At 28.4% G+C, this 12871-nt stretch overlaps 5 protein-coding genes across 5 annotated transcripts; 4 read left to right on the top strand and 1 right to left on the bottom strand. All coding sequences in view use genetic code 12, as the record gives it.

Annotated features, from left to right (window-relative positions):
* Nucleotides 1-40: 40 nt before the first annotated feature.
* VPS23 (ubiquitin-binding ESCRT-I subunit protein) lies at nucleotides 41-1510 on the bottom strand (the record flags this gene model as incomplete). Its single annotated transcript, XM_051765652.1, has 1 exon — nucleotides 41-1510. One exon carries the CDS (start codon nucleotides 1508-1510, stop codon nucleotides 41-43), a length of 1470 nt encoding a protein of 489 aa, XP_051618944.1.
* A 163-nt stretch (nucleotides 1511-1673) lies between these two features.
* Nucleotides 1674-1956, top strand: KGF54_004904 (H(+)-transporting V0 sector ATPase subunit e; the record flags this gene model as incomplete). Its single annotated transcript, XM_051765653.1, has 2 exons — nucleotides 1674-1681; nucleotides 1746-1956. The coding sequence occupies 2 exons, from the start codon at nucleotides 1674-1676 to the stop codon at nucleotides 1954-1956; spliced, it is 219 nt and encodes a 72-aa protein (XP_051618945.1).
* A 1819-nt stretch (nucleotides 1957-3775) lies between these two features.
* On the top strand, nucleotides 3776-5536 carry AGP3 (Agp3p; the record flags this gene model as incomplete). The annotated part of the gene is made up of 1 exon (XM_051765654.1): nucleotides 3776-5536. One exon carries the CDS (start codon nucleotides 3776-3778, stop codon nucleotides 5534-5536), a length of 1761 nt encoding a protein of 586 aa, XP_051618946.1.
* A 1543-nt stretch (nucleotides 5537-7079) lies between these two features.
* On the top strand, nucleotides 7080-8384 carry RME1 (Rme1p; the record flags this gene model as incomplete). The annotated part of the gene is made up of 1 exon (XM_051765655.1): nucleotides 7080-8384. The coding sequence occupies one exon, from the start codon at nucleotides 7080-7082 to the stop codon at nucleotides 8382-8384; it is 1305 nt and encodes a 434-aa protein (XP_051618947.1).
* A 1300-nt stretch (nucleotides 8385-9684) lies between these two features.
* Nucleotides 9685-12800, top strand: KGF54_004907 (chromatin-remodeling ATPase; the record flags this gene model as incomplete). Its single annotated transcript, XM_051765656.1, has 2 exons — nucleotides 9685-9702; nucleotides 9756-12800. 2 exons carry the CDS (start codon nucleotides 9685-9687, stop codon nucleotides 12798-12800), a joined length of 3063 nt encoding a protein of 1020 aa, XP_051618948.1.
* Nucleotides 12801-12871: the final 71 nt, after the last annotated feature.

Genomic DNA, 12871 nt, shown 5'->3' on the forward strand with positions numbered 1-12871 from the left:
CCGCATTAATTTCCTATTTAGTTATATATATATACAGTCTTTACTTAAGATTCATTGTATTAACAATTTCATTTTTTATCAATTCCAACCAAAATAATTCTCTTCCTAAATTTCTCATTATCTTTATACAATTATCGCTATTTTTATCATTTATGAATTCATTATTGTCGAGGAAATTACCACTGATTAAATTGATAGTGTCTTTGATTGCTTTTATGTCAGAGACAATTTCATACAATTGTTTCACTAATGGCAGATCAGGTATAATTAAGTCATCTAGCAAGATCCCACTATTAGAGTTTATATGGATCTTGTTGTTGGATTGATTGTTAAGTTGGTTTAGCTTGTTCAACTCTTGGTTCAAATTTGTTGAACTGTTTAGTTGCGTAGAAAGATGATTTATATGATCTTGTAAAATGTTTGAATTTTGTTCAGCTTGTTGATAATGATGGTTTAATTGGTTGAATAGTGCATCTGATTTTGCTACGTTCTCATTTATGTACTTAATTTGTTGGTGTATAGAATCATTTGTAAAGATTTCATTGAATTGATTAGATAATATTTGTAGTGAGTGCTTTCTTATTGGGTCTTCTATTGATAGTTGATTTATATTGTCTACTAAGTCTATAGTAGCAGGTGGTCGTGTAGGTATCTCTGCTGGTGCTGGTGCTGGCCCTGTTGGATGTGGTTGATGTTGTTGAAATGCTTGGTGTTGCGGATATGCTTGAGTATGCTGTGGTGATTGTAAATTTGGTTGTAGAGATGGTGTTGGAGAATTTCTCATAGGATATGGTGCTTGAACTTGAACTTGTTCCTGGGGTAATGGCAAAGGATTTTGATACTTCAAAGGGGTTGTGTTTTGAGGTGATAGCAATTTTGGAGGTTTAGCAGGTAATGGAGGACCCGTAGTTTGAGGTGTTATATTGTTTGATGTAGGTACAGATGAAACTCTAGAAGGTATGACTGATACGCTGTTCTGTATGGGAACTTCTAATTTAACACTTTGATAAATTATATTTATCAATTCATTTAAATGAAAATGTAACAAATCAACATTACCTTCCATACATTGTCCAAACCAATTCGATAAATATGGATGATAGAATTTACCTTGAGCATCAACATAATTATTTGGTTTTAAAAACCAATTTTTTGAATGATTTGGTATTATATAAACTAGGGGACAACTTTCATTTGGATAATCTAATGGGATCCATATTTCTATAGGTACACTAATTTCATTATTTATGAAAATATTACCAAATAAATTAATTAATAAATTTGATTCTCCAGTATCTTCAGAAGTATGAACTTGAGTCCTAATTTTAAAATTTAAATTTCTCTTTAAATGTAATTGTAAAAATTGATACACTTGTGAATATACTATTTGTTTATATTTATACAGTGGTTGAATGACATTATATAACCAATTGGAAACTTGTTGAGGTAGTTGTGGAAGTTGAGGTTGAGGTTGTGGCGGTAGTAATGGTGGAGGTTGTTGATATGACATTAATTGTTCTTTTTCAAATGATCTTTTAATTTAATATGTAATTTTGCAGTCTTTGATAATTAGTTGGAGTTTTTATCGCAAAAAAAATATACTAAATAATTTAATATCAAATCAACAACCAACCCATTTTCACACAAATTTCAACAATAAAATTATTAGACTAATGAGTGGGTATGTAATTTTCAGTCATCAATCAGTTTAACGAATGAATTGTTAATACTAACATTAATTAAAGTTACACAGTAGTTGCTGTATTAATAGTTGTTATTGCTGTATCATGTTTAGCATGGGTTTTTGCTCCAAAAGAAAATACAACAGTATTTAGATCATCAGTTATATTAGGTTTAGCTATGTGTTATCTAATGTGGGCCATTACATATCTAGCTCAATTACATCCATTAGAAGCCCCAAGGAGGTCAGATTTAAGACCAGAATTTGCTGATTAGAAACTTGGTAACTAGGTAGTAGAGAAAATATAATGTACAACAACAAATAATATAGCTGAAATATAATATTCACGTAAGAAATGTAGTGGTGCCGATCAGGTTCTTAAACAAAGTAACAATGAGTTTAATAAACCACTCATGGATACAAAGCATTCCACACGATCTTAAAAACAATAAATTTCGAAGTATCAAATCAAAATGATCATTCTTAAGCTTTATCTTGTCCATCACCAGAATTCTCGAATCTATTGGAAAAAGAAACGGAAGCAGAAACAGGACATATATTTTTTCAATTATCTGACAGAAATTTATTCTCTTATTTTCATGTTCTCCAGCTCTCTAACAAAATGATATAATTGTCGAAAGGAATTAAATACTACGTTAATGAGTTGTTCAAATAAAGTATATATTGATTTGACTCTATATACTCTGTTAATATGTACTGTTGTAGTAAAGTTGGAATTGAAGTTGATAAATTGCAGAAAAAAAATTTTGCTTATAACTAGCCTCAGGCATAAATTTAATGATGAACGTATATTACCCGGACGAGTATTTTTTTATTTACCAAAATTAGTCGATAATTGTATAATTACTTCACAAACTTTAGAAGAGGTTAAAGCCTCTTATAATCTATCATTTAGCAATACACAAAATCAGTGTCGACAATAGTGCTACGTTGTGTTATATTTTCATATCAGTTCAACATTTCGTAAAGCTTTCTTAAATATCTTAACCAACATATAAAGTATTAAAAAAAAAAAGATGCAAATATAGTTTGTTTAAGATAAAATTTAATGCAAATGTAGTTTGTTTAAGATAAGTTTAGTCAAACTAAACTTCAATTTTCAGTCTTGATACTTGGCTATTTGTCTATTTTAAAAGCTAACCTTGTTGACTGTGGATGTGACATTTGATTTCATTCACTAAAACATTAGATTCTATAAATAATTCTAACGTCAATACTTGTGAATTGAAGCGAAGCGTATTTTTCAATATCAGGCTGATTTTGTGATAATGTATATAATTTCGGATGTATTTTCACATGGTCTTTGAAACTAAAAGTGTTATAAGAATATGACCTATCTCATTAGTTTTAATAATTCTTGGGATCAGTTCAAAATATTTTTAAGTACATTGTTCTACTATAAGGCTCAGTGATACATTTCCATTGATAAATTGAAAGTTTTACGAAAAATTAAGGGTTTGATGGAAATCTTTCAAAAATGGAAATAACCGATTAACAATTTAAAATATAGCATAAATGCCCATTCTAGAACTTAATTGTTTAATAAAGATTTATCTTTAGTGCGTTATAACTTCCCCAAATACAAAAATTTCATAACCTTTTTAAACTACAGCCACAGTTGATATCATCTTAATTAAATTTTTTTCTCAAATAGATAACCATCTAATTGCGAAACAAGATGTTCAAGGCTTGTAGGTCTAATGAGCTTTTACGATATCACACACATTTATGGATATATGAAAAGATAAGATAAATAAACATAATATGTTTTTAGAGTTATAGTAACAAAGGATTTTGATATTATTTATAATAAAAGAAATATTAATCTAATTAATTGAAATTGAAAATTGCTGCAAGGGGGGTTAAATGGGTTTTTTTTTTTTTATTTGATTTTAAATTGTTATTGTTATAAAAAAATTACTGATATAAAAAGATAATAAATTCTTTTTTAACAATAATTAAAGATTTAGTATTATTATAGTTGTTGTTCAAGAAAGGATCCTGTTTTGGCATAGTTATTTAACAAGAAATCTAGTATTGGTTTAATTTTTCAACAACTAAACTTTTTCAATAATGCCTCAAGAGCCTCATGAAACAAATTCTTCTTATAGAAGGACTTACAACAATGAAAAGAATGAAGAAGATATAGTTATTCATAACTATGGCAATACGATAAATAATAACAACTACAATGAAAATAATTATGATAATGATTATAAAAACGGTTACATAAATAGTCAAGACAATAAAGATGGTTTGGGGGTGGCAAATTCACGTCATTTTACAGATGAAACATCAAGTAATTTGGGAGACTCAGTAGATGGTAAAAATAAATTCAAGTTGAAACAGGGACTTAAAGATAGACATCTTTCATTAATTGCTTTAGCGGGTATTATTGGTCCAGGTATTTTGGTTGGTGCAGCTTCTGCTTTAGCTGAAGGACCAGCAGCTATACTTATTGGGTTTGGTGTTATGGGTTTTATTGCTTTCACGATGTTGCAATCGATTTCGGAACTTAGTGTTCAATATCCAGATGGAAATGTGTTTATCTCGATTGGAAAGCGTTTCGTGAGTGAATCGTTTGGTTATGTATGTGGAATTTACTACTTCTTAATTTGGATTTTTGTCTTAGCTAATGAGTATAACTCGGTTAGTTCAATTTTACAATACTGGGGTCCCGAGGTTCCGTTATATGGTTATATCCTAATCTTTTGGATGGGTTTCAATATTATTGCTATATTACCTATTGAGTTCTTTGGGGAAGTTGAGTTTTGGTTAGCTCTCCTCAAATTAGTAGGTCTAATTGCTTTCTATATATTTTCTATCATTTATTGTGCTGGAGGGGTTAAAGGACAAAAAGCATTTGGTTTTCATTACTGGAATGATCCCGGTCCATTTAAACGAGGTTTTGGTTCAGTAGCTTCATGTTTGACATTTGCTTCTACATTTTATAGTGGGACTGAGATAGTTGCTATTTGTGTTGGTGAAACAAAGAATCCCAAAAAAGCTGTTCCAAAAGCTATCAAGCAAACTTTTTGGAGAATTTTAATTGTATATATTGGTATTGCTGTAAGTTATGGTATCACAGTTCCTTATAATGATGATAGATTAGGTGCTTCTTCAAAATCGTTAAAGAGTCCTATGAGTATTGCTTTAGCTAGAGCTGGATGGAATGGTGGAGTGCACCTCATTAATGCTTTCATTCTTGTTACATGTATTTCAGCTGCTAATTCAAGTATATTCAATTCATCTCGTACTATTTATTATTTGCTGATTGAAGGATTATTGCCTAGTGTGTTCAGACGTCTCAATAGATTTCAAGTTCCTTATGTTGCTGTGCTTTTTTCAAATTTGTTTGGTCTCATCTCATTAATCAACACATCCAAATCAGCAGTCGCTGCCTACAATTATATAGTTAATCTAAGCGGTGTTAGTGTTTTTTTAACATATGCCTGCGTCTGCTTTTATCAAATTAGATTTAGAATGGCTTTAAAGGCTCAAGGAAAGTCAAAAGATGAAATTTTTTATAAAGGTCTTTGGTACCCATATTTACCAATTGCAGGTATTACCTTAAACATTATAGTTGCTTTAATCCAAGGATGGTCATATTTCAAACCATTTGATGCTGGAAATTTCGTTGACGCTTACATCTTACTTCCACTTTTTCCAATTTTGTATTTTGCCATAGGAATTTTCAAAAAATGGAAGTGGGTAAACCTTAAAGATGTTGATTTGGAAGTAGATAAGAGAGAGGATGTGGATCGTTATTATAATGAGGAAGAAGAAGCTCTTGGACCTAAGAAATTCGAGAGATGGTACTCTTGGATGGTTTAATTGGATTGCTATATTTTGTGATGAATAAATAATATTTTAAATGAGTGACACAATATTACGAGCCTGTTATATGTAGCTTGATACTCTCTTGAGCTTATTTACTCTTATTTCTTCTAAGAATTTTAGTTATTGTAAAATTCCAAATTCTTTTGAGTTAAGTCCTCAAACTAATTCAAGATATAAGTCTAATTTTTTGCGTCAATCTTAGAACAAAAATTTAGAAAAACAATTATTAGCTATTCGAAAGCAATAGAAAAACATACTCAAGCAATACATAATTAGCCTCTAATGCGATCCAAAAATACTTGAATACTCGATACTGGCTTTCATTACCAGATTTAGACGATAACTTACAGTTTGCAACTTTGCAACAGCTAAGTTGCATTCAAGTATTGTTGTAAGGATGTTTACTTTGTGATTTAAATTAAAACACAAACACAAGAGCTTATATACAGTTTTATTACATTAACTCAAGATCAAAATTTTAATTACCTAATCTACAAAACACTAATTTTATTAATTTCTGTTTCGTAATTTATTTGTAAAAAACATAATAGCCTAATAATTTAAGCCTTAATCAAATAGGAGAATTTTTTTACTTCGGTGGAAAATAATTTTCAACTGATGATTTCAATTTCTTCATCGGATCAATTTCATTTTTACGAGCTACAGTTACGAGATCTGAAAATTTCTCATGTTGAATATTTACAAATGTATATCTCTGATTCATCTGCTGGATAGATGATACTGATTATATCACACTGATTTGTTAAATTCTGATCTTCCTCAAAGTTAACATTCATATCCCTGAAACACTAAATTGAAAAAGAATTAAGGTTTAACTCCTCAGTTTTATTAAGCTTAAAAATTTGTTTCTCTCCGTATATGTGTAATATTTTTAAAGAAAAAATAATTTATTATATTTCACTTAATATACTCATTAAATTGAAACATAATTGAGGAGTTCAAATAATTTTCATCAATGGGGTTAAGATGAATAGAAGTCCAGTCTTCAAAAAATTTATTTAACAAAAATCAGTCATCTGAAGATCAACTACCACTACATAAAATTATTAATCATATCATGCAAATAATACCCAAAAATCAGATATTTACCAAAATGATACATAACATTTTAATCTACAAAACTTTTCTGAAAAATCCTTGAAAAGTTCTCCGTATGTATAAAATCTAATTCTACATTTACTTCTAGTGGTCCAATTGAATTATTAGAGTCACTTTTTCTTAATTCCATTTTTAATTACTATAATTATATATGGATTGTATTAATTACCCCAGAAAATGAAACAATCAATAAATCAATCCCCACTTTTGCTCATTTTTTCGCCAACATTATTAGAATTCTAGGTTTTGTACTCAATAAATTAGGTCACCAGTATGTCATTCAAATTGTTAATTGAGGATATTTCCCCTGAAAAATTTTCAAAATTTAGTGGTTATGATTAATATATATTGAGTAGAAAAGTTCATAAATATGTATTTCACAGATCATGTATCATATTCAATTTCATTTGTCAAAAATATGAGTGATATTGTTGGATCAATAGAATTAGTTGGAGCAAAATTACCAAATACACCAACAGGATCAAACATTTTGAAAAGTCCACCACTTACAGATTCATTTTCATTATGTGATTCACCAGAATTTGTAACTCCAAAAGAAAATTTTGATGAATACTTTTCAAAATCATCACCAAATAAATTAAAAGATAGTTTCAGTTCACCAATATATTATGATTTTTTCACACCAAATGAAACAAATACTGTCTCGAATTTACAAAATCTTTTGGATCAAAGTATCGAAGCTAAAAATCCATCGTATGTTCCGATTCCAATAATTTATAATACTCAAGATGACTATTCAATTCCAAGAAGTTTTGAAGTATCAATTACTTCACAAAGTAAAATTATCAAAGATGTTTCAACTTCATTACCTAAGAAAGATAGTATTGACGAACTTAAAGAAATATTTGATAATGAATCATTTTCAACTCCATCTACTTCAATCTCAACAACTCCAAAACAATGTTTATCTCCTTTAAGAACCAAAGCCTCAGCACTTAATTCATATAAAGGTAGTTTAGTATCCCATGAATATACTTATTCAAAGCCACCAACAAATAGTCAATTAAGATCACCAATTAAAATTTCAAGCTCAACTCAACAATCACCAACAAATGAAAATAAAACTGAAACACCAACAAAAATCACTAGAGTAGAATTACCATCATCAGTAGGATCATCAATTAAATTACAATCACCAGTTCAAAATCCTCAAAGAACTATTTCAATTGATAGAACTTTATTCAATAATTTTAAAATCGAATTATTTTTAAAATTTTCAGAATCAATTCTCAAGGATACAAAAGTAGTTGAATCAGATTTAAATGGAACATTATATTCTCAAAATGCAGGAAATTATTATGATTTAATTTCAAGTTTCAATTTTGCTCAAGGTTCTAAATTTTTAAAAAAACGTGAACATAGATGTCCAGTTATTGAATGTCCAATCAATCTTATTGGTGTTAAGAAGAGAACTGATTTAAGACACCATATTCATCATGAACATCTTGATCATAATAGGGTTTGTCAAGATTTAGAATCTCAATATGGTAATGAACTTAGAAATGAATTATTTGTTTGTGAAAAACCTAATTGTGGTAAAGCATTTTATAGATCTGATTCATTAACAAGACATAGTAAATTAATTCATCGTCCACCACAATTAGTTCGTGCTACTAAAAGAAGTTCAAATGTTGATAATGATCCCGATTATGTTGATGGAGGTAGTGGTGACAAAAAAGCTGCCAAAAGAAGAAAAATTTGAGTTTTGGGGCGTTTTTTTATTTCATTATTATCAGTCTCTTATGAGAATGGTTTTTGCTTGATTTTCAATTCTAAGGTTGAGTGTTTTTAAATTGGTTGTAAAAAGTTTGGGTTATAAATTAAAAGTTAGAATTAGAGTAAATAGAAAATAGAAAATATAAAATATAAAAGTTCATTAACAACCCTTCAAAATCGGATTATCAAGATTAATTTTGCGATTTATCTAAACCATTGTGCTTTTTACAAGTCTTATCTAAATTTGTATGATTGAAAATAATGAGTACAAACTGTAGTCTTTCCTAGTTGACTCGACTAAAGCCAAACGTTATACCAATGATAAATATCTTAATCATATTGAATATTCTATTGATTGAATCAATTGCTTTATCAAGTTCGTCACACTTTCAGAAACCAGGTTTGATTTGAATTTAACCAAAAAATAGATAATGAAAATTAGATATAAAACCATTTATCATTCACAAGGATAGTAAATATGAAGTAGATCCATTTATTTCTAGTTTGGAAAAATTTACAATTGAAGGTGATACAATGTTTCATAATACTTTTGATTTTCGTAAAGATTTTATTTATACTATGATATGGATTTGAAAGGTGCAAGTACTAAACAACCATCAAGAAAGTGTACTTGCATCACAAATTTTTCAACCTGAAGGTAATATTCGAGAGCCGTTGTATCAGAAGTAGACCTCTCCTTGAAAAGATTGGGAACAAGGTCATTTTGTACCAGGTTATGGGGTACAATTGTTGGACTTGTCTAAGTTTCACTACAATATTCCTTATGATGGTTTATCATTTTGTTGTGTTATTGATGTTTAATTTTTATGTACTTACTTTTGTCCTAACTAAAACGATTCTGGTCTCTCGTCTTCACCCAATTATCGAAATATATACTTTTTCTGGTTTAAGAGACTTAACTTACCACTTAGGACTGTTCAAAATAACTTCCTATCAGTGAAAGTTTGACAACCAAACCAATTTTCAAACAAATCATAGATTCCTTTTTAAGCTAAGTGTGCGGCTCTTCAATATATGCTTTAACAGTGTGAAACTAAACACTCAAAGCATATATTTGGAGGCATACTCAAAGAGGTACGCTAACTGAATAAAGTACGCGTAGTTGATTCTTGTTGAAACAATTCTTGAAATATTTTATGTGTTGCAATTCATTGTTTCATTATTGTTTCAACACGTCTAAACATCAACATATAAATTTATTTTTCATACAAAAAAACAAACTTTACACAAATAATTTAGTTACTAATATCAACCACCACTATCAAATGACTTCTAAAGAGGAGGTATGTACTATCGAAACCATCGAATTATAACTGCAACTACTAACTTTGTTTAGACTCCTACTATTGATATTGAAGAAATTTTAAAAGATAGAGATCAAATCAAGTTTACCAATAATCCAGATAAATATTTCACTAAATCAGAAAAGCAACAAGTTGATATAGAAAAAACATCCAACAGATTCAGCTATCTTTTAGGATTAACTAGTTTATTCAGTCATTTTATAGAAGCAAAAGCAAGTAAAGATCCCTTATTCAGAAGAATTGTTGATGATATAAATTCCAAATCCTCAAAATCCAAATCTCAAACAAATGAATCAATAAGAAGAAGAAAAACAGAAAAAGAAGAAGATGCCGAATTGTTAAATGAACAAGAAATAGCAAAACAACCATTTGAATTTTTTGAAAGTCCTGGTTATGTAAATGGTACTTTAAGACCATATCAAATTCAAGGATTAAATTGGTTAGTATCATTATATGAAAATAATTTGTCTGGAATTTTGGCAGATGAAATGGGTTTGGGTAAAACCCTTCAAACAATTGCATTTTTGGGTTATTTAAGATTCATACATAAAATTAATGGACCTCATTTAGTTGTTGCACCAAAATCTACATTGGATAATTGGCAAAGGGAATTTAATAGATGGATCCCAGATATCAACGTTTTGGTATTACAAGGTGATAAAGAAGAAAGAGCAAATTTAATTAAAAATAGAATATTAACTTGTAACTTTGATGTTGTTATTGCTTCATATGAAATTGTTATAAGAGAAAAAGCAACTTTTAAAAAATTTGATTGGGAATATATTGTTATAGATGAAGCTCATAGAATTAAAAATGAAGAAAGTTTACTTTCACAAATAATACGTATGTTTCATTCCAAAAATAGATTATTAATTACTGGTACTCCATTACAAAATAATTTAAGAGAATTATGGGCTTTACTTAATTTTATTTTACCTGATGTTTTTGCAGATAATGAATCATTTGATGAATGGTTTTCACAAAGTGAATCTACTGATGAAGAAGATAAAGTTATATCACAATTGCATAAAGTTTTAAAACCTTTCTTGTTAAGAAGAATTAAAGCAGATGTTGAAAAATCATTATTACCAAAAAAAGAATTAAATATATACACCAAAATGAGTCCAATGCAAAAAAATTTATATCAAAAAATCTTGGAAAAGGATATTGATGCAGTTAATGGAGCAAACAAGAAAGAATCAAAAACAAGATTATTAAATATAGTTATGCAATTGAGAAAATGTTGTAATCATCCTTATTTATTTGACGGTGTTGAACCTGGCCCTCCATATACAACTGATGAACATTTAGTTTTCAATGCTCAAAAAATGATTATATTGGATCAATTATTAAAAAAATTTAGATCTGAAGGTTCAAGAGTATTAATCTTTTCACAAATGAGTAGAATGTTGGATATACTAGAAGATTATTGTTATTTCAGGGAATATCCTTACTGTAGAATAGACGGTCAAACTGAACATAGTGATAGAATCAATGCCATTGATGAATATAATGCTCCAGGAAGTGAAAAATTTGTATTTTTATTAACTACAAGAGCTGGAGGATTGGGTATAAATTTGACTTCTGCGGATGTTGTTATTTTATTTGATTCAGATTGGAATCCACAAGCTGATTTACAAGCAATGGATAGAGCTCATAGAATTGGTCAAACAAAACAAGTTAAAGTATTTAGATTTATAACTGAAAATGCAATTGAAGAAAAAGTTCTTGAAAGAGCAGCACAAAAATTAAGATTAGATCAATTAGTTATACAACAAGGACGTAACTCGAATGGATTAGATGGTCAACAAAGTGGTAAAGCAGCAAATAAAAATGAATTATTAGATATGATTCAACATGGAGCTGTTGATATTTTTAAAAACGAAGGTGGAGAATCAGATGAATCAAATGATATTGATATTGAAGATATACTTAAAAGATCAGAAGAAAAAACTCAAGAATTAAATGATAAATACTCAAAATTAAATCTTAATGCATTACAAAATTTCAGTAATGATGAAAGTGTTTATGATTGGAATGGTGAAAATTTCAAAAGAAAAGAACCAACAGCTATAACTAATATTGGTCATGCATGGATTAACCCTGGTAAAAGAGAACGTAAAGAAAATTATTCAATTGATACATATTATAGAGATGTTTTAAATACTGGTAATAGAGCTCAACCAACAATTAACAAATCAGGTCCAAAACCTCCAAAACAATTAAATTTATATGATCATCAATTTTATCCAGCAAAAGTTTTGGAATTATATGAATTAGAAAAAAATTATTACAAGAAACAAATAAATTATCAAGTCCCATTAAAATCTGGTGATTCATCAACTGAAAAAGAAAGAGAATTAGAACAAAAATTAGAACAAGAAGAAATTAACAATTCAAGACCATTAACTGAAGAAGAAAAAATTTTAAAAACAGAATTAATGAAACAAGGTTATGGTAATTGGAATAGAAAAGATTTTTATAATTTTATAGCAGAATGTGTTAAATATGGTAGAAATTCAATACCATTAATTAAATTAAAATTTCCAGAAAAGACAGAAGATGAAGTAAGAGAATATGCTAAAGCATTTTGGTTAAATTATGAAGAAATTGAAGGATTTGAAAAATATATTGCTCAAATTGAACAAGGTGAAGATAAAATTATAAAATTAAAATTACAAAAAGAAGCTTTAAGAAGAAAAATTTCTCAATATAAATATCCTTTATTAGAATTAAAATTAAAATATCCTCCATCATCAAATAGTAAAAAAGTTTATTCAGAAGAAGAAGATAGATTTTTATTGGTTCAATTATATAGATTTGGAATTGATTCACCAGGAATTTATGAAAGTATAAAAGATGCTATAAGAGATTCACCATTATTTCAATTTGATTTTTTTTTACAAAGTAGAAATTTAATTGAATTATCAAGAAGATGTCAAACTTTATTGTTAAGTGTTACAAAAGAAATAAATCCTGAACAACAAGCTAAATTAAATGGTTCAAGTAATGGAAATAATAAAAGATCATTAAAAGATACAACTCCTACAACAACTTTTAAAAAAGCAAAAAAATAAATAGCACCATAAAGTTAAATTATCTATATACAAGTTCAACATTAATCTAATCATAAAATATTTAAAAAGGA

This window comes from Candida jiufengensis, assembly GCF_024610255.1.
Source record: "Candida jiufengensis strain CBS 10846 chromosome Unknown scaffold1, whole genome shotgun sequence".
In the NCBI taxonomy this organism is placed as follows: Eukaryota; Fungi; Ascomycota; class Pichiomycetes; order Serinales; family Debaryomycetaceae; genus Lodderomyces; species Lodderomyces jiufengensis.